Source organism: Haliotis asinina, chromosome 5, assembly GCF_037392515.1.
Source record: "Haliotis asinina isolate JCU_RB_2024 chromosome 5, JCU_Hal_asi_v2, whole genome shotgun sequence".
Classification (NCBI taxonomy): Eukaryota; Metazoa; Mollusca; class Gastropoda; order Lepetellida; family Haliotidae; genus Haliotis; species Haliotis asinina.
The window spans coordinates 68,334,319-68,356,824 of record NC_090284.1 but is presented as its reverse complement, the minus strand read 5'-3'; the positions used below and the strand labels follow the sequence as shown (position 1 = coordinate 68,356,824).

The window sequence follows — 22,506 nt, the reverse complement described above, 5'->3', positions numbered from 1 at the left end:
TGATCAACATGTCCAAACACCATGCTCACTTGCATTCTGCTCAGTCTGAACCCTCCATGTTGTAATCGTAAATAAGATATAACTTTCAAACACAGAGATCAAATTAAGATGCCTCATTCCATTTAATTTTCTCAACAAACTGTTAAAGACTGTTCTTCATTCCTAATGAACATCATTTGCTTTTTTTTTATCAAAATGAACATAATGTATTTTCTGCCATGAAGCTCGCACTTCAATTATGCATTCAAGATATATACTTCTAAGTAAAGATTGTTCCAGGGTCTCTTATATTACCCTTACATTTCTTCTCACCATAACATAGTCTGAATTAATGCTTAAAGCAATTACAATCAATAGTCACTCACTCTAAGTGAACGCAAAGTCTGCATCTACAGAATCTTCACTGCAATGTACAGTGGAAGCTGTCTATACAGGCACTCATTGGGACTCATTGTAGAGCTGATGATAAATGTACGTGCCATGGACGGGACTGAGATTTTACGCCACTGTTGACAACTTTCTGGACTAGACAGAGATGCCAGTTGTGACAGCTTCCACTGTATTCATACTGGGCAAAATCAGAAGTATTTAATACACTGCCCCAATTTCAGAAAGAATGAGGACAACTCATCACAACCTTACAAATGAACAAAACAGTTAAAATAGTGCATCGCTTTGGGATTTTCAGGTAAACAGTAACCATTTAGTGTGCCAGTCCTCACTGAGGCAAGGTCCAAGTTCAGTATCAAGACAACAATGGCAAAGCACCTACAAAAACTAACCTACCATTTGACATAACACCTTCTTCTACTATCCTTCATAAAGAAATGAACAAAATATCCCCATGTTGTTTGAGACCTAGATCAAACTGGTTATTTTAAGCAATTCACCTCTGCCATCAAGTATTTGAAAATTCATGTGTTCTGTCTTAATAAATCGTGAATATAAATACATTTCCCCCCTTCTGCAGATTGTAAGCAACACTTTATAGAGCCTCCCATCCCGACTCCTGTAGCAGCCCAGCATGGCGTAATCTGTCCACCTGAATACATTACAAGGGCCAGCACTGGTAGCTGTATACATCACAGCCAGTGTTGAAGATGATTAATACAGGGTCAGGAGGGGAGGCTCTTCCCAGTCAGGGTAATGTATATTGTTAAATGGTTTTCATGCACTTCAGTTAATTGTTTTCCTGGGCTATCATGGTTTTCACAGGGATCAAAAGGTGTGTGAAGTCAGATGGTACGTGGAATGTATGATGTTCACATCACTGTACACCACAGCCCTTCATAGTTTCCTCATAGAATAGAGATTTCATAATTTTAGAATAAATGAAACTGTATTGTTTAAAAAATAATTTTCCTTCCTATTTACCCTAAATTACCACTAATTTGGCCATGTTTATGAATTAACAATAGCTTATGTTCCTAGAAAAGTCATAATTGTATTCTGACTTTTACAACTGAATTCAAGGACAGATGAGTTAATTTGGTTAGAAAATGCTGTGAACAGCTTGGAAGGAAAGCTTGAATGATACAAGGGCACAGTGTTGACAAATGTGGCAGGCCTATGGAACACAGTGGTATATAATATCTGATACTATTAGATACACACAATGTATGTTCTGTTGTATTTTGTAAAGCAGTTTTCTTATCCAGACATGTAATGATGTAAAGTAATCCCGAAGCCTGTGTATCAGATTCACAACATGGAAAGTTCCAGGTTTAAATACAGAAATATCAACTGAAATTAACTGCATGACTGCATCCAAATATTCCGAGGTTATCACGGCAAAATTCCAATCCATGGTTCTTAGTATATTGACAAGGACAAATACTATTTACTGGGTAATTTACGACCAAGCCACTGTAATGACCTTTTCAAGCATAGAAATAGTCACTATACATCAGCCTTAACCTGTCTTGTTCTGGGAAACCATCTTGAAGACATTTGTGGAGAGATTCCTTGAACCAACAGGAATCAGTACTGTGTAATCACAGTAACATGCACCACCCAATCCCTTCTCAGTTCAGAATGCCACTGACTTGCAGATACTGTGTTTAACATTCCTCAGGTGACAAGACAAATCCAGTGCCTTGTAATCCAAACAACATATGTTACGTGTTTGTACATTACCACAAACAACAAGGCTTACAAAGCCTGATACTTTCACTCACACATTTGGAGATGAGGTATATTTGTTGTACGCTTACTGTTGATAAGAACCATCTTCTTTAGTTCTGAGCCATTGCCCAATACATCACCAAGTAGGTTATTGATATTCAAACACAATTATTTTGAGTGGAAGTTGGATGAAACTTTAGCTACTTTTCAAAATCAAATCTGAATGAATATTAAAACTATGAATGTAGGAGAAATGATCTTTTATGAATTCGCCAATTCGGTGACTAGTTTATCAGATATATGCCACTGCTGATATTCAATACACATATAGCCTTGTAATGGAACATAAGTAACATATGAGCAAGGTGACTACAATCATCAGTAGATTCGTGGACAGTTTTTAACAGCAGTATAAAAAATGCCTACGTTCTTGACACTTTGTCATTGTGACGCCACCATATTGTATTGTACTGTTTTGTATTACATGAGAGGGACAACATGCACAGAGCTACTTCCAACTTGTATAGCAAATATTAGTGGGAACGAGATGTTTATTTGTAAGCACATGTTCATGACCACTAATATTTGCTATAAAAGTTGAAAGTAGGAGGGGAAACTTGAATTTGCTTTTCAGAACAAAAAGACCATTGTGACATCACAAAGACATCAGTAATCATTCTACCACTGATGCTTGTAAACTGTACTTTTTTTTCACAAGACACTGTTTCCAAACTGAAAACAATAAAGTTTTTTTTAGGTTAATATGACCTTACCCTTGTGTCTTTAAGACCAAATAAATCAAACTTTTATCAGCTTTGATATCAAACAAGCCCTAGGTGAAATTCTCTCCATCTATCATGGGTAACTTATGACATGACTGTGATATGACAACTGACCATGTGTTCTTTCCTACATGTTCTACATTACACTGAGGAATGTTACTTACGTCCAGCAGGTATACACTTAGGGCAGCACTGTCCTGGCAGTTTTTGGCTGACCTCCCCAGGGCGACATCGTGTCAGAGGACATGTCTTGTTGGAGCAGGTGACATCCCCGTCACTGCAGTAGCAGGTCTCACACTGGGATTGGGACCAGTCAGTGTTGTGCTGCACAAACAGGACTAAACATGAGCAGTGACAGAAAAACAGGGTTCTGACAAGCGTTATGTAATATTTGATGTTCTGTATGATCACCTGGGAGTTGAGATTAATAATATGATGTGCCATTGAGATTGACATCCAGTGATCAAGGGAAAAACAAAGTGCCTTTGAGCACCTGTGCTGGATATTGGTGCTATACAAATATTAGTATGATCACAGGCAAACTGTAGCGCAAAGGGGCTTGCGCAGCATAGAGAATATGCCAAGTCTTCTTATATGTAAGCAAAGCGAGCAAAGGTTGGCAACATACTTTCCTCGCTTCGGATCGAAAAATATTTTTCATCTCAAAATAAAATATCGCCACCATCAAAGGTACACTCCTTTTTCCTCACTTGGTTGTGCTCTCAGATTTCCTACCCCATGTTTAATAAAGACTCATGTGCAAATAAGTTTTATTTAACATTTTAAGCACCAATCATGGTATTCAGATCATTGCTGAATGGAGTGACTGAACAAGAATAGGCGGAAATTATCATGAAACACTTCTGACGTAATGGGTGAATGAAGCAGGGGAGGTAACTGTAAGCATTCCATATGGAATAAAACCCTCCAGTTCCTTCACTCCGTGGAACCAGAAGCTGGTAGGGGGAATGGAGGCGAAGAATGGTCTAATATACCACACGTTGTGCTTAAAATGTTGAATAAAAACGATTTCACAAGAGTGATTGTGAGAGCACACCCCTGTAAAGAAATGGGTGTATACCTTTGATGGTGGCGATATTTTATTTTGACATGAAAAATAATTTTTTGAACCTAAGCGAGGGAAGTACGTTGCCAACCTTTGCTCACTTCGCTCGCACATAAGAAGCCTGCTCATTTTTTCTATGCTGCGCAACCCCATTTGCGCTACAGTTTGCCTGTGGGATGATGATGATGATGATGATGATGATGATGATGATGATGATGATGATTCTCGGGACTTCTTGTGAGTGCTAACATTTGGATCATCATTGCAATGACAAGGACAGTTGACACTTGGGTTTATTTGCCAGTTAATGTTCTCAGAAAGTTTGTAAACATTCGTAACAATAATGTACTGCATTTTCACAACCATACCCTGGATGATTCTTTTTAACTTAGAGTAAAATGTACCTATGTAGGGGTGAGAAACGAACATTTGAAAAAGAAATGAATTATTTGACATAAGAGTTTGACATCAAAATGGCTCAAAGGTATATATCATCTAGAAATGGCAAACTTGATGGGTTGAGCGTTTTAATTTAAATGAATAAAAGCACTCATTCTATCGCTTGATTTCTTATAGCAAAGGGAAATACTTCCATGGCTGTTTTTATCATGGTCTTTGGGGCGTAAAAGACTCCATGTTCAATTCTTCGTGTGGGTACAATGTGTGAAGCACATCTCTGATGTCCACCACAGGGATATTGCTGACATATTGCCACATCTGTTGCAACATCCATATCTCAAGAATTGTGAAATCAGAATGTAAAAAAATATATGTCTTTTTCACTCTCTAAAACCGAATGCACCTCATGTACTCACCGGTACTGACTGTCCATTCATCTGACATGGTGCCTTCCGTCCCACACACACAGGACAACAGGCACCTGCTGGAAACTGAAGCTGTTCACCCTGCAAAACCAAATAATCTTTAGACAAGGCCCACAAGCCTGAATTACAACACTTAAGTTATGAAATCTTTTATTTGAGATATAATTTCTCTGTAATCTTTATCAAATTTCTAAACTTACTTCATATTTACCTCCTTTGACTTCTCTTGTTTGTATATCTGAATAGGTTTTGAAGAGCAGTAGGTAAACTGAATGCAGATGTTACACATATATTTACGCATTATTTCCCCTGATTCAGTGACTGGACTTCTATTCAATCCCACTTCTAGGTTGTTAAAGAGAAATGAAGAGATTTCGATGACTTATTACAATCTAAACATTTCAAATATTTCAATACTTACCTTACCATAGGTCTTATGCATTTTCTACAAATACTCTTTATGTTTCATGACAATAAAACTTTGAGATGAAGAATTCAATGTTTGTCCTAGGCATAAAAAATTAGAAGTCATCATGACTCCCTGGATTCATGGACATATGTTCTGGGAGTCAACTTTCATCAAGACATCAACTGTGATTGTTTATTAATGACAATAAACAAGGTAAGGCAGGTCAGACATTTGATCAGCACTAAGCAGTTAATTGGCAAACATTAAAATAAGTAGTCTTAAACAACAGTAAATTACAAGATGTACTCGAACTTAAACTAAACTACATTACGGATAAAAAAGCATCGCAGTCATCATACCGAAACCGCAGTTCAGATTAGCCGCCCAGTAATATCGCTTCAACAATGATGCAAGCTACTAAATTCACTGCATACTTGAGATAATCTTAAGGGTGCCCACACTAGTAGACTATTATATGATAAAATCATATTAGGGAAATATAAGTATAAGGTTGATACTGACCATTCATATTTGCACAATAGTCAGTCTAGCAAACAAGAAAGGTATCACAGACATATAGACACCAATGTCTGAGAATGACAGGGGTCGGTGTGTTTGGATAGGCAGTAAATATAGGTGTAGGATTCCCGCATTGTATGCCTGGCAGTTAGGTGTTAAAAGGACATGGTGTATGAATACATTTTAGACAGTATTGTCATGACTCTCTGTCCTGTGGGGACTGTGGGAATTATTCTATGCTTTAAGGTGACACTTCCTCCCCCGTACATGATAACTCACTGTTATATTTGCTTATTCAGCAGAAATGATTTTGTTAAAGTTATACCCAAACAAATCGATATGTGCCAAATTTTCCTTACATAGTAACCCCTATGAACAAAAGGAGAAAGGACAAGTCTTTCATCAATGGTATCATGGTGAGACCGGTGTGTTAATGGTAGAATATGAAGATCTGACAAGTCAGTGTAAATGTGGAGTGAAACCTGAAAACTAATGGAAGATTGATGCAATTGTCAACAGTCGATAAAAACTGCTGTCAGGCTGTGCCTCCTTTCATACTTCCAGATCTGGGTTAGATTTGGTCTTCTGCATCCCATGCTTGTCGAAAGAGGTAACTAACAAGATCAGGTGGTCGGGTTGGCTGACTTGGTTGACTGACACGTCATCATATCCAAATTGTGTAGATAGATACTCATGCTGTTGATCATGGGATTGCCTGGTACAAACTCAATTATTTGCAGACAGCCGATATATATAGTTGAGCGCAAACCAACCAACCAAATACTTCCATACTTGGTGAGCTGTAGTCTCTGACACATGGTTAGATAGTGACAGAACCTATATATTTAAAACCACACCATTCAGTTGTCATACCTGTCTGGCAGCTATATGATGACATTAGGGAACCTGAGGGTTTTCTCATTCTGTGAACTTTACTAACCATGTTACTTACTTAACTGACTGCCTAACACATGGTTGTCCAGCATGTGATGAAAACGGCCTCATGTAATATTTGTGTAACACTTTGTCACTAAAGTCAAGATTCTGGTACAGGTTAAGTACAGATATTCTGGGAGGGCTGAACCATGAATTTGAACCCACACCCTCTGTGGTGTATTGGATGGTACTGAGTGATTCCTACCCTGCGGCTGTCACACTTCGGATCCATACACTTGATTCCCTCGCACACAGCCACTGGGTCCTGGCAGTTACACACTGTGCAGGAGTCGGGCTGCCACACAGAGTTGTTCTGGAAACACAGAAAACATAATCAACAGTGAAAAGATGAACAATCTGTGTACAATGGTTGGCTCACATTGTGCTCAAAAAAGTTGTATTCTTCAAAGAAACCGGAATCTGGGATTATGTTCAAGTTCCTTCAACTACTGTCCTAAGCAGCACAAAACTCACTCACTTGTTCACTCACTCACTTATTCACACTCACTCCATTGCTCCAGTACAAGTTTTACTGTTTACTTAAACAGGATATCATTCACCCAAAAAACTTTCAGGATTAAATCACATTTTAATGCATTTGATGTGATTGTAAACCAATAAAAATATAAAAACAATTCGTGTTGATTTTTGTTATCTGTTTGTATAACCCTCTTAAAGCATTATGTTGGATTTTCTTACAATTCTAAACAACAGTAAGAAAAAAGGTCGTATCAGGGACTACAATTGTACCCAAGGACAACTGAATGTTGTGTTTTTCTTTTTGACTAAGTATGTTCTATCATGAACACACTGTTCATCATTTTCAATTGGAAACATCCTTCTATCAGTCTCCCTTCAGTAAAGACAATCTGATGGCCATGTGGTCACAGCATTTGAAAACATTTACAACAAAAGGTTTGTCACTTCAAAACCATAAAGTCTTTGAATTTGAGTCGTTTCAACTTTCAGCTATACTTCTCTCTGACATAGACACAACTGCCACATAATAAGACACAGTGCTTCAAAACTCAAATTGATGTGAAAAAAAGGATTATCCTACAAAAGATGCTGTGGCATAACAATTCTGATAATAGGACACCTGTCCTTTAAGGTGAGTGAGTTTACTTTTGAGCCATGTTTCACCCGCATATTGATGGAGATGGCATTATACACCATTATACCCATGTCAAGAATAAATCCCAGACCTTCTGGATGATAAGCCAGTGCTTTAACCACACGGCTACCCTACAGTACCCCTGAATCATAGGGTCAGTATTGTGCTTTGAGAGTGGGTGGTGGGACACTGTACTGCACTCTCACCAGGCCTGTCCATACTCAGCACTGTACTAGGTATACCACTTACACTCCATCAAAGAATACACAAGTAACTACACACCTGTATCTCTCTAATAAATCAGTACAGAAGTGTTTGATGTTTACACAAAGAATCAAGTCTGGAATATCATCCAAGTACATGTTATGGAATCTATGTTATAATAGACTGTATGCAACACCAATAGGCAATAACTGTGATATCATCCCAGTACATGTTACTGAATCTATGTTATTAAGACTGTAAACAGCAATAGATAATAACAGTGATATAATGTCATCTCCTAAGAGTTCACAACACCGGAATGTTTATGGTGCAGTTGTGTGGGTGGAACTCTACTTAGCCTATAAAAGAAACAAATTGGTACCAGAACATGTTCCACCATTACTGGAGGTATCAAGACCAAGAAAGCAATGAAAGTTGAAAGGAGGTAACAATTTAAAACACTCCTTGACCTAAACACAAGGCATAATCAATATTTTCATATAGTTCGTATTCTTATTTGCTTTAACTCAATCAATCAGGCTCATCAAATGCTGACTTACTTATAATATGGACTATTCTGGTGGCAGTAAAACACAGTTAGTGATACAGAGACCCCAGATTTAGTTTGAACCATTGGGAAAACACCCACATCCCTTTCTGAGTCTTTTAGAATGATATGACTAGTTTTAACTTGACACTGGAAATGTACAAGGCATAATGCTACAAAAATTACCATTTCCTGAAATACACACATCAGGAAAGATGGTTAGAAGTCCATCTCCCAGCAGTTGAATGAAGTGTTTATGTGCGCAATGATCATCAGTGATGTCACTTTCCTATTAAATAGGTACCTCAAAATATGCCAAACATGTTTTCACAATCATAAGCTTGTACAACCATTGCTCCTTCACTAACATGAGGAATATGTGAAGGTATTCTAAACACTGTGATGTAGCATGTGCAACCTTTCCATAATCACAAAATATCACAAAGTCACTATAACAAGAAGTATGTAATAATAAAATCATCTCAAGACAATGTTGATACCAGCTGTTTATGAAACGTGCTTCATAAAAGGGGCAACCTTAGTTGTACCCTTTCGTAAATGAAATGGAAATGGAACAATGCCCTACACAAAATAAATGTTGAAGTTTAGAAAGTTGAAGCCATTGTCTTATCAGAGTCTTTGGAATGTATACTACATCTTACTCTGAAAGATGCAGACACCTTAGTACAATCAGGGACACAGCCCTGGTGTTTCTGACTCTCAGTCATGTTGTTTTGACTAGTTCCTCTCCAGACAGGAGCTAACAATTCATCCTCACCCACTGCCCTAAATGTAAAACAATACAGCCTGTTGTACCAGACAGTCCTTCCCAATTACATTGGATGGGACTTCCTTATGTTAATAAACTTAGCCCTCACTGAGCCAGAAAGACGTCTATGCCCTATACACTCATACTCTGGTACTGCAGAACAAAACAGATTTGTGCTGCATCTTGTTTTGGAGGCTGTGAGGTTTATGAGTCTAGCTACTAATGGTACATCTTGGGATGCCTATGCAAACAGAGTGACAGGGACGATGGCCCATTGGTATTACTGAAACATGATTATATATACATATGGAAATTAATTAAGCAACACCAAATTCAAAGACACATAAAAACTTAACAAAGTTTAACGAAGTAATTTTGATGATTGATTATTCAATTTTGATGTATTGACATACAGCATGAGCTTTTCATGGGTTGATATGACGCGCGTGAAGCTTGCACAGCGCACGTGCATTGCTTTAACCTCAACTTTCGAAAAATGCACTTTTTCCCTGGGGTGTTTACAAGCGCAGGTTGTCGATTGCATTCGGTTTTTCATTCATTTCAATGTCATGGCACGTAGGAAATTATCAGAGGCCACTCGTTGGCAAATAATCGGCATGAGGAATGCTGGTATGTCTCTAAGACAAATCGGGACTCAAATCGGACGACATCATTCCATAATTTCAAAACTTTTGAAAAAATACCGGGCCACTAATGAAGTTAAAGACCTGCCTAGACCAGGAAGACCCAGGAAGACCACAGTCTGGGAGGACAGAGCTTTACTGAGACTTGTACGGCGCAGGTCCTTCGACTCGAGCTCTCGGTTGAGACAGGAGTGGCTTCCAGGGAGACCCATCTCGAACAGGACTGTTCGGAATCGTCTGAAAGCTGCAGGATACCGGGCAAGGAGGCCAATCAAGCGACCCAGACTGTCTCCAGCCCATAAGGCAGCCCGACTGGCCTGGTGTAATGACCGTTTGCACTGGAACATTGCCTCTTGGAGGAAGGTCCATTTCTCAGATGAGAGCCGGTTCTTGCTGCACATGGTGGACGGTCGTACTCGGGTCTGGAGGCAGAGGAACACAGCAATGGCTCCACGGAACATCCAGGAGACTGTGGCCTTTGGGGGAGGTTCCGTTATGGTATGGGGGTGCATTTCCATGAACTGCAAGTTGGATATCATTACCATCCGTGGCAACCTTAACGGTGTTCGTTACCAACAGGAGGTTCTTGACAGGGCTGTGGTACCTCATTTTGAGAACCATCCTCTGGCAACGAGACCCATATTTATGGACGACAATGCTAGACCTCACAGGGCGCATGCTGTAAATGATTTTTTGCGGCAAAATGCAATTGACAGAATTCCATGGCCTGCCATGAGCCCTGACCTCAACCCCATTGAACATTTGTGGGACTTTATTGGCCGTCGTGTGAGGCAGAGAGACCCACCAGTCCATAATCTCAACGAATTGACGGCTGCCCTGCATGAGGAGTGGAACAGGATCCCCCAGAATCAGATCCGGAGACTCATCCAAGGAATGAGGAGGCGTCTGGAATCGGTGGTGCGTGCGCAGGGAGGACACACTAGATATTGATGAAAGTCGGTGTGCAGACTCTCAGATGACTGTTCTTTCTTTCCATGTGACATTTGTGTTAATACACCTGACAACAACGTCTGTGGATGAATAGTAAATTGTGTCCATTTTTTCATGAATTTAAGACAGTTTTAAGAATTTGGATTTCGTTGCAATAAAGCAAAGTCTTGATACTTTTTCCCTTTAAGTTGTTTGTCAGAGATCGTCTGTTGAATAAAAAAGTGTCAAACTATATCAACCCGGCATATTTTGATTGTCAGAACACTTCAAAGTTGCTCCAATAGAAAAAATTGGGGTGTTGCTTGATTAATTTCCAGGTGTATATATACTTAAGTTGTTTACCACAAACTCAGAAGAAATCACTGGAATGCTAAAGTGGAGTCTTAACATGACACGATTCAAGCTGGATTTTCATTTATTGTAGAAAGAGCACACACATCACAAATCACCTGATGTGCTCTGTTTAGCAGTGAAAATGTAGGACATAAACAATCTGAATAAAGAAGGTACACTTCTGGAATATTTCAGGATTTGTTCCAGTCTTCAAAATTTTTGGGTCATCATGACCTCATCTTTTTTAAAGGGAATGACAAGTGAGATCCTCATTTTCAAATGTATTAAACAATATTGTTCAACACATATTTCCTGTAGGTGGCATTTAGGTCCAATTGGACAAGGTCTATTTCATTTGCATCCTGTCAACAATACCTGCATCAAATAAAGAGGTAAGCCCTGAAAAACTTATAATGGCTTGCTTTTTCATAATGCTCATGTAAGCAGGACATTTCTCAATGTCATAAGAAACACATTCTTTAGTAAACATATACTACTCAAAAGATGTAAAAGAATGACAAATTATTTCAAACTACTATAGTTCATCTGTTACTGCATGAGTCAATCCATGAACTATTGCAAAATGTAAGAACAGAACTTTCTTTAACATCTTCTGATGGGTATATCTCAAGGTAGGAATTAGTTATGAAACATAAGTCAAAGAAAGCAGGTTATTGCCACTGCATCTAACATCATTGAATGAACAAATCATTGAAAAACATCCTGCTTATCTATCAGCCTAGGTTTGCAGAGAGGTGAATTCCGTAATTTGTGTGAAATCTGACAATGTTTTAAACATCCTGAACTGTTATCTCTTTTTTTCTTGCTTGCCATTTCCTTGCCACACTGCAGTGTGTACACATGCACAACCAGCTGCAGGTAGCAGAACGGATGTGCCACTCAGTCATGCACATAGAGAGAGCAACAACGCTGGCAAGCCAGCTATTATCTGACAAAGGGACTGGGAGTACCCACATGTGACTGGGGTTACAGTGTGAGTGAGTATGGTTTTATGCCACTTTAGGCAATATTCCAGCAATATCATGATGGGGGACACCAGAAATGAGCTTCACACATTGTACCCATGTGGGGAGTCGAACCCGTATCTTCAGCATGAAGAGTAGACACATAACCATTAGGCTACCCCACAGTCCTCTGGAACAGAAGCATGAAAATGCATGGTTCCATTTCCCTTTCTACAATTAATGATAATGCTATGAAGATGTAATGAATAAATAATCCTATATGATTCTGCATATGTGAATTTGCAAGTTTACCACCAATGGATGCTCAATAGATATAATAATATAGTGATATTCTGATTAAAAGAGTTAAATAAGACCTATCCTTTCCCTATCAATCTTGCATGGCATGGTTCTTACATAAGACAGTTCGACTACAACATTTGGAACAAAATCGATGTTCTTTAACTTCTTTTAATAGCATATGTATGTGTAAACATTCAAGAACATTTACAAGCACATTAATGTTTCTGCAAGGTTTCACAAATTTGACTGCTGGATTTATTCCAAGGTTGTACATGCTATTTTTCCTCTCAAAGAAAACCCACAAAGTGACACATGGAGAGAAATGGCAAACTTTCAGGTAAAAGTCCAAATTCTTGTCAGGGTTCCAGACTTCACTGGAACTGAGAGAGGTGTAAATGATCAGCTGGCAACTCTCTTCTTTGGCCAACTATCTGTTCCACTGATATGACATTTCCCTAACACCTGTAACATTGCTGGGGTTTTGACCGAACACAACATATTCATTGAGCAGTACACACTGTATTCTTCAAAGATATTCATGTTAAGACATATTGGATAATGTGAAACAAGAGCTAGCTTAACAACTAACAGCTTTTTCAGGGTAAGCTTTGATAAATGGCTATGTTTGTCTCCTGTGTTGGAGTACAAACATGGAAAAGTATGAAAACAGAAAAAAATGGGTCTTAATTCTCATCTGGCCTTCTCAAAGCAGTTTATAGACACAATTAAAACATTTTTGACTAAACAAATAGGAAGTTGAAAGGCATAAATAGGTCCTACACAATTGTCAGTTCACTCATCACTCAACCATGTACAAGTTGTGAATAAAGAAACGTAATCAGGTGAAATTTGCCTGAAATTCATGTTAGCTAAAACTTATATATGACAATTACAAAAAGCATGTCACAACTCTCCCCTGCTATATTAAGTCGACGACTATTCATGAGGCAGTTATTTAACGTTCCATATTCAGGTTCAACAAAGTACTTAATCTAGCATCATGATTTAATATCATACAATATATCCATCAATGTATCCCAGATATAGAGGCATCATTGGTCGTACCACCCCTGTATGTCTGCATAGTGGGAGCCTGAATAGGCATGGGTGCTATATACTGCTTATACTGTATCATCTAATTACAGCATGATCACACTGTGGATGGATGTTCTTGAATACAGGAATCTTAAACCTTGGTACAGAGAAGAAACATGAGTCATTTTGATACATGAAATGATCACAATTTTATTGAAAAATTGTTTCAATCTCATTTGGGGATAGATATTGAGATTTGTTGAAAATACATACAGGTTCACGTAAATCCAAGTGTTTTCAACATTTATCTGTGAAATAAAACCAATATGAAGGGTAACTTAGGTTGAAAACAGAATGACTTGTATTCAGTATTTTTATTTGAATTGTGAAATACATCAAGCCACAGTTTCTTTGATAAGAGATAAGATATACAATTTCCTATATTTCATACATTCCTTAAAATATTTCTTGTGATTTTCTTGCTATGTTTTCTGCCTTCAGCAGTTTGCTGAAACAATACAGAAAGACACTACACCCAACCCCCTGGTATTGATACTACACCCATCTCCTTGGTATAGATACTACACCCATCCCTCTGATATAGATACTACACCCATCCCCCTAGTATAGATACTACACCCATCTCCTTGGTATAGATACTACATCCATCTCCTAGGTATAGATACTACACCCATCTCCTTGGTATTGATACTACACCCATCTCCTTGGCATAGATACTACACCCATCCCCCTGGTATAGATACTACACCCATCTCCTTGGTATAGATACTACACCCATCTCCTAGGTATAGATACTACATCCATCTCCTAGGTATAGATACTACACCCATCTCCTTGGCATAGATACTACACCCATCCCCCTGGTATAGATACTACACCCATCTCCTTGGTATAGATACTACATCCATCTCCTAGGTATAGACACTACACCCATCTCCTTGGTATTGATACTACACCCATCTCCTTGGTATTGATACTACACCCATCTCCTTGGCATAGATACTACACCCATCCCCCTGGTATAGATACTACACCCATCTCCTTGGTATAGATACTACACCCATCTCCTTGGTATAGATACTACATCCATCTCCTAGGTATAGATACTACACCCATCTCCTTGGTATTGATACTACACCCATCTCCTTGGCATAGATACTACACCCATCCCCCTGGTATAGATACTACACCCATCTCCTTGGTATTGATACTACACCCATCTCCTTGGTATTGATACTACACCCATCTCCTTGGCATAGATACTACACCCATCCCCCTGGTATAGATACTACACCCACCTCCTTGGTATAGATACTACACCCATCTCCTTGGTATAGATACTACATCCATCTCCTAGGTATAGATACTACACCCATCTCCTTGGTATTGATACTACACCCATCTCCTTGGCATAGATACTACACCCATCCCCCTGGTATAGATACTACACCCATCTCCTTGGTATTGATACTACACCCATCTCCTTGGCATAGATACTACACCCATCCCCCTGATATAGATACCACGCTCTTCCCCCTGGAATAGATACTACACCCCATCCCCTGGTATAGATTCTACATCCTTCCCCCTGGTATAGATACTACACCCATCTTCTTGGTATAGATAAAGCGGACACAACGGCATAGTATTGGAATTCCCTTTGCTTAAGTGAAAAAAATAATTCTAATTTAACCTTACGTGTGACATAGAATGCCTCATACCCAAATCCCCAAGAAGAATGCAAGATGATACACAGGTATATCACACTTGGTTAGCACAAGAGGAAACTGATATCACACTCCCTTTTAGTGACTATAAGTGGCTGTAGGGCCATACAGTACATCAAAGAGAACCGTATATACCATTAACACGCACAAATAACTAGTTTATGTACCTCGTGTGCATATAATTCTCCAAGGTATTCAACTAACTACTTACATCAAGATATGAATTTGAGTCCTATTTTTAGATATTTCATGTTGAAAAATATGTAATTTGCTTTATGTTGGCTATGCTACTTTTGTGGAGGTGCTTGGACGAGATGTAAACCATGTAAACCATGTAAACCATGTTCTGATGGGATCCTCCTCTAGTTGTAATATGATAAGCTAGTATGCTCTCCTGACATGAAAATAGTTAAAGCTTTTGGTGGTATGAAAAATGCATTTTCTTTTTGATAAAATATAGATAGAAATAGATAGCATTTGACAATCATATTTTGTTCTAGCTAATTTATGTCTAGCAAAACTGTTGTGAGCTGAGGTTACTTATTTCATAATCATCATCATAATATGCCATCCTCTCGTGTTGGCAGTTAAATTTATGTGAATGTACCTTGCACCTTGACACATGCGGGTGTTCTGTAAAATATATTTCTATTTTCTTGATAATACATGTTTTTATGCATGGCAAAAACTCTGTAAAAAGAGACCACTCCTTAGTGTAGTGTACTGATCCAAAATATTACTGAGACTCTACACCTTAACCATCCCACTACCTTCAGGCCTGAAGGACTACTTTACCTAACTCCTGTGTTGATGCCATGACCAGTAGAGTACTATACCATGTTAGATGTCTACACCTAACCCATCTCTGTCTTGACAGTATGTAAGAGAGAGCATTTTGTGGTCTGGTCCACTCACAGTGATGGCCTCTAATCTCACCACAGATAAACCGAGGTCATAGAGGATCACTTTAGCCTCTTTACACTGATAATATAGAAGTGATCTGACATTTGACTGGCATTATGTTTGCTAATTTAGACACTTGATGAAACATCTATGTTATCACTGTCTCCTTAGGAATTCATAGTGTCAAATTCCTGATTACTTTACCAACCATCTGTGTGGACATAAATCATTTACAGGCAGGAAGCTGATGAAAGTCAAGGAGCTTGAAAGTGGGTTTCTCTAATAATGTTATTTATTTTTCAAATCACAAAAAATAAGCAGAACTCTTTCAGTGTTTCTTAATAGAGAGAAAATATACCAAGCCATCCCAAAATGACCTGATATTAAAGTGCAATAATTAAAATGACTCCTATGATTTTGTTACACATTTACATTTCCTTAGATAATCTGGGCATTTTCATTCTGTAAATTCATTTCCAGCACTTTAAATGAACTTACAACAAACGACATATTCATATATATAGAAAAAACAACACCATTTACATTCCAGTTTAAGCTTGTAATTACTCCACAAGAAAAAAGTTTAATATTGTCATAAATTCAAACTTCACTAAACATATTAAAGAAATTTATTACATTTTAAATCAAATGTTAAATATACATAATTTCACAATTATATCTCTCATATTACATTCATAACCTCTTACCTTTCTGAAATAAGCAGAGCTTTCACATATATATTTTGAGATAAAAACTCAGTTAGCGGTAAGTGAACAATATTCTTGTTTGTCATTACTTCAAAATAGATAGATTATGTATGGAGTGATTTGCATTTCTTATAGCCTTTCTTTAGTAGCTTACAAATCTAACACACTAAAACGTATAAGCACTAAGGTCCTGCACAAAATTAAAGTCAAACTGAAACCATTGTTTCCTGAAGTTACAAAAGCATCTTGGACAGACTTTATGGGATGAAATATGGTTTTGAATGCTTAGACTTAAGGCATTTACATGTATTTCTAAACTGTAAGCCTATATCATACTAGTCAAGCTTTGTACCGTGACACTCATAATTAACACAAGCGATGACATACCCAGACATGTCATCAAAAGTGTAACACCAATAAAATCTAATCAACATATCTCAGCACTAGGGCACTTACACATCACACAACCAGGATGTTTTCATCCTGAACAACCACTTCATCTAAAGCCCAATATTCCATCTCCAGTTACATGTATCTGTTTCACAGACACATATCTGTCCAAGACTCACTGTCAGAACTTGGCAAATTGCAGTGTTTCTGTACACATACTATGCTATTGTTAGTTCCATGCAAAATGATCTGTACTGTGCAACAGAAGGCTGGAAGCAAACAACTACAAGTATGAAGGCTTGGATGCATGCTTTTCTCTGTGTTTTCTCCAAATGTTGATTTTACACTTTGTGTTGCTGTTCGCAATGCTGCATTAACATGTGCTCTGTCATATTTGTTAACCAAGAAACAAGATAAATGTGTATGGAAGGATAACATATCCAAGACAGTTTGGTGCAAACATAGAATCAGATGTCTAACTTTGCACTGTTTCAAGAACCGAAGTATTAATGCTTTAGTGTAGCTATTTACATCATCTCAACATGGGACACTCAATATGGGCTTCACATAACATACTGGTGTAGTGATTTGAACCCTACAATCAAACTTCAAGATTTGTACTTACATACAACACATACAATAAAGTAAAACCTGCCAACAACCTGCCACTAGCTACTAAGACTGATGCTGATAAAATTTCAGACTGTATCACGATCAAAGACATTAAAAAGATAAAGAGTTTGACGAGTGTAAAAGGCAGGCATGTTGGAAAATGATGGTCACTGTCTAATCAGGCACCCTGTCTGAACAGGTATTGTATTTTGGACCTGTGGGGTGCTGGTCTGTACAGGTTTCACTGTACCATGTATAACTTTTGAAGCTGTTGGTTTTCAGACATCCTTGTCTAATGTAAAGAGTACCCTCAGGATCAGCAGAATTTCAGGTTTTCTTGATGACGAACATATATGCTACCACTATTCTACCTGAAAATGGTTCAGGTTATCCTGATGCCAGCCTTCTCTGAAACCAAGAGTCCACTGATTCTGATAGCCTTACCAAAATTGTTCTGAGGCCTCACATAATGGCTCTGGTTTAATGCACACACATCTTTTGAAAAATGAGTCCAGTTGTGTATAGAACAACACAAGTACACAGCTAATAGTTACTGAACCATTTTCAATGATGTCTGTCAGAAAGTACATCTCATTCAATGTATGTCAGATATACCGTATATACCCGCGTGTAATGCGACTTTTTCAAACCTGGAATGAGGGGGTCAGGAAGGGGGGTCGCATTATACATGGGATATAAGATCTTACGTTTTCCCCAGCTGTTTCACTTTCAGTTTCCACTGATGATGTCAACCGGCATTTGATAGCCATCCAGGCCAGGTATGTTAAAATAATGCCAGACATGCACAAATTGCTCAGGGAACCCCAGTCCCTAAACAACATTATTTTTCCTACTGACTAGCCTTCCCTTTAAGCTAAAGACAAAAAGACTAGATTTCCTCAGGTTCTGAATCTCTTATCTCACTTGGGCTTCTTTTTAATTCAAATGGGATTACTTGTTACTGTTACATTCAGAGACAAGCGTTAGTCCACCAATGACCCATATCTACATCATGGGTCATCCAAAAGTCCTCAGCTCAATTGTCATAACTCATTTGTAAATATGACCACTGACTCTCAGTTCAAGAATTCAGAAATTAATACTCGGTAATGTAAACCTGTCTGATAAACCCGTAACTTGGTAACGTCCATAACAAATCAAATAATAATCCAAATTAATGATTACCAGCCTAACACCCATCATCAACCTGACCTCCAGTTACTGCAGCATAGCTGGACAAGACATCTGAGGAAATACAATTAATTCTCAGTTTCATCAACTGCTGTTTTATCCCTCAGATACGACAAGGAATTGAATTCCAGATTCACTCTGACTAAACTTGTGTTTACCAGCATAATATATACCAATAGTTTCGCCAAAGTGCTCAGAAAAACTCTCACTTCCTGTTTCCTCCATGAAGCTGACACACCATGATATAACTGAGATGTTGTTCAAAGTGGAGGCGTTACACCCAACTCACTAACAGCTGTAACAAGCAGCCCTCCTTGTCACGTCAGAAACCCATACAAAAGGTGTCCACTAGTATATCTTACAGTCCCTGAACCACATCATTTTCCCTGCAGCCTTGCCTTCCCTGCAAATCTAAACCCTTAATGAATCAGGTCTTGATTTCCTGTGTCAGGTCCGCACTAGGGCTCCTTTTCAATTTACATTCAGAGCATTAGTCTAGATGTGTACGAGTATGTTCTGGCAGTGGCAAGTTGTCTGTGCCACAGCTGCAAGCTGAGATAATAGTATCGTGCTGTGATGAAGAAGAAGCATGTAAGGACTGTTATGTTGAGGAACATCATGCAGGCAATGGTTAACAAGGTAGTATTGTTGTGGCAGACATTTACATGCAGCAAAAGGTATCCATCAGCCACCTAGTGGGATATATTTGGTTAGGTCTGTTGTGAAGACAAACAGACTTGGCATGTCTGAAAGGGCCTTGCTACACAGGGTTGTCCACGGAATACCTAACCAGTGGAGGTTCAACACAATGTTAGTCTTTCATATAAAAGATTCAATAGTATACATACGTAATTAATAATTGGATAAGTAAACAAACTGATGGTCTAATGACCAGTTATACATATAATGTTAAAATACCTCTGAATTTAAGCTTTCAATTAAAATTTTCATTATCAAAAACATAATTTAAGCTTTCAATTAAAATTTTTATTATCAAAAACATAATCAAATGTGTAAGTAACGTTATTCGTCTGTAACAGATGTAACAACAGCGCACTTTTCTCATACAGTGCTCACAACCTTGCCCATTAATTTCCTTGGGACTGTCTCTGCCTCTCGTGTTACAAACCCTTGATTAATTACAACAAGCAGTTATTAGGACAATGCCATTTCTTATCATGAACAGGGGGCCCTTAAAGATACAATTAAATTACCTTTTTCATTCACTACACACTAACCTAAAAGATTTGTTTACTTGTTATAAAAACTTTTTCTTTGTTCACTTTTTTTCACATGTGTAATGCATTTGAGATTGTAAACAGATGGTAAGAACAATTTTAAGTCTTTCTGTGGTAAGAGTCCAAACATACAATAGTTCATGATCAGTAAAAACCAAAGACTCACTAACTCTTTCTCAAACATACATGCGTGGATGCACTGTTAATATTAGTCCAGTTATGCTAGTTAAAGATTTTAGAAAGTTCTCACAACCTAAAAATCATGTAGGCATTCAAATCTGAAAAACAACTGATTACACTGGTCTGTCGTAAACCAGAGTCATTAATACCCATTGACTCAAAGAAGAAAAATTGTGTACAAAGGCACAAAGCTGATGCCTCCCTACAAATACCTACATGTATAGAGAATGTTCAGCTTCGGAAACTCTGATGTCAAGGCAGAGTATCCTTCACAGAACACGTACTTGGTGGGGAGATCTCCTAAAGAGACAAATTCATCTCTTCAATATAGGAATCTACCTGACTGGATCTACACAGAGATGACACCTCCTCACATTATCAAATTATCTGCTTCCATAAATCCACTGAAAGACAAGCCAAGGAAACATCAATTTAAGTATCATTTAGCAACCATGGAGACGATGTTATCAGAAAATCAACTCAGCACAATGGGAGAAGGAGAACTACACTGGAGCTGCTGCAGAAGGAGCTGACACCGCCCCAGGACACCAGGGTTCCTTCCTCAAGAAGATGGTCTTACCGATGTACACTGATGCTGGGAGCTAGCTAGCCACCCTGTCTCAGTCACATCTGTGTGTTGACAGTGAACAACTTCAAAGTACACTGAGGTATTGTTGCATGCTGCTACAATACATCATGGGAAACCATTTGTTGGAGGCTTCTATATATCTTGATAGTCGTGTATTGTTTTTCAAGTTCCTACAAAATTAATATTTACATCCACAATACACAGTGTATGTTTAGTGCTATCTTATTTATGCAATCCTTTACACACATACACACCAGCTTGGAATAAGTCTGAGAGATTAAAAAGCATCTGTGGGAACAACCTTCTTTTTCTCAAGCACTGACAGACAAGTTGGATTACATTCAAGAGGCAAACACACAACAGTTACCATGAGACAAAAACACAACTAGCTTCATGTTCAAAGCACCTGTGAAGATCTGAGTTGCAATTGGTCTTCAGCTGCCCATGCTTGACATAAGAGATGACTTAGGATAATTGCAAGGTCAAATTCGCTGACTTGGTTGGCACATGTCATTATATCCCAATTGTGAAGACAGATTCTCATGTTAGATCCACATTAGAATTGATCTTCAGCAATCCATGGTTGTCTGAGGAGGCTAATAGGACCAAGTAATCAGGCTAGCTGACTTGGTTGATAAATGTAATGATATCCCAAATATGTAGATTAATGCTCATGCTGTTGATCACTCGATTGTCTGGTCCAGACTCAATTATTTACAAACCGCTGCCAAACAGCTGGCCTATTGCTGAGTGCAGTGCAGAAGTAAACTCACTCTCTCAGTGTCTCATGTACTCCCTGATAATGGCATTGCAGGTGTGAAGTTTAGCACTGGTAATTCCCAGTATTTCTCCTGATGCATACAAGAAAGGTTCCCTGCTGACTGGGCACCAATCATGCTAGGACATATGCATTTTCTATCTACCACACAATAACAGGTTCTATCCACTGCCAACATACCAACACTGATAAACAGCTACATCTGCTATACAATCCATATCAGTTTCTGGATCTCTCATGTGTTGTCTACACTTCTTGTAGTTTACCTGAAGGAGTATACTTTTGTGGGAAATGTTACTACTCATTTCCATTCATCATTAAGATATTTTTAGCTGAGTCATGGACCTCTTAATTTTGCTGATCAGTGGTACGCAGTTTTATCTACTGTAGATTGTTAGTTCTTGTTGACAACTCCTTCACATTCCTTTCTCTGTATGCTTGACTAGTTTATCATAAAAATATTGTACATGTATTGTACATACCTCACATTGTTCGCACTGAAATTTTCATAATAACCTATTCTTTTTCAAAAATGATATATGATACAATTGCTAAAACATTAAAGAACATCTGTTCAAAAAATGAACACTCATATTTTTTACTATTCATGGAAAGTATATTTTGAAAAATATGCAACACTAACCT

The 22,506-nt window shown here is 38.2% G+C and overlaps 1 protein-coding gene across 1 annotated transcript in view; it reads right to left on the bottom strand.

Moving 5' to 3' along the window:
* LOC137285126 (extracellular matrix organizing protein FRAS1-like) overlaps nt 1–22,506 on the bottom strand; it is a 116,089-nt gene that overhangs the window by 74,603 nt on the left and 18,980 nt on the right. Inside the window, exons 4-6 of the mRNA XM_067817346.1 lie at nt 6,866–6,973; nt 4,788–4,877; nt 3,071–3,230 (exon numbers count right to left, since the gene is read on the bottom strand). Of these exons, the coding sequence (XP_067673447.1) occupies nt 3,071–3,230; nt 4,788–4,877; nt 6,866–6,973 (358 nt within the window). The remainder of the gene's footprint in view (nt 1–3,070; nt 3,231–4,787; nt 4,878–6,865; nt 6,974–22,506) is intronic.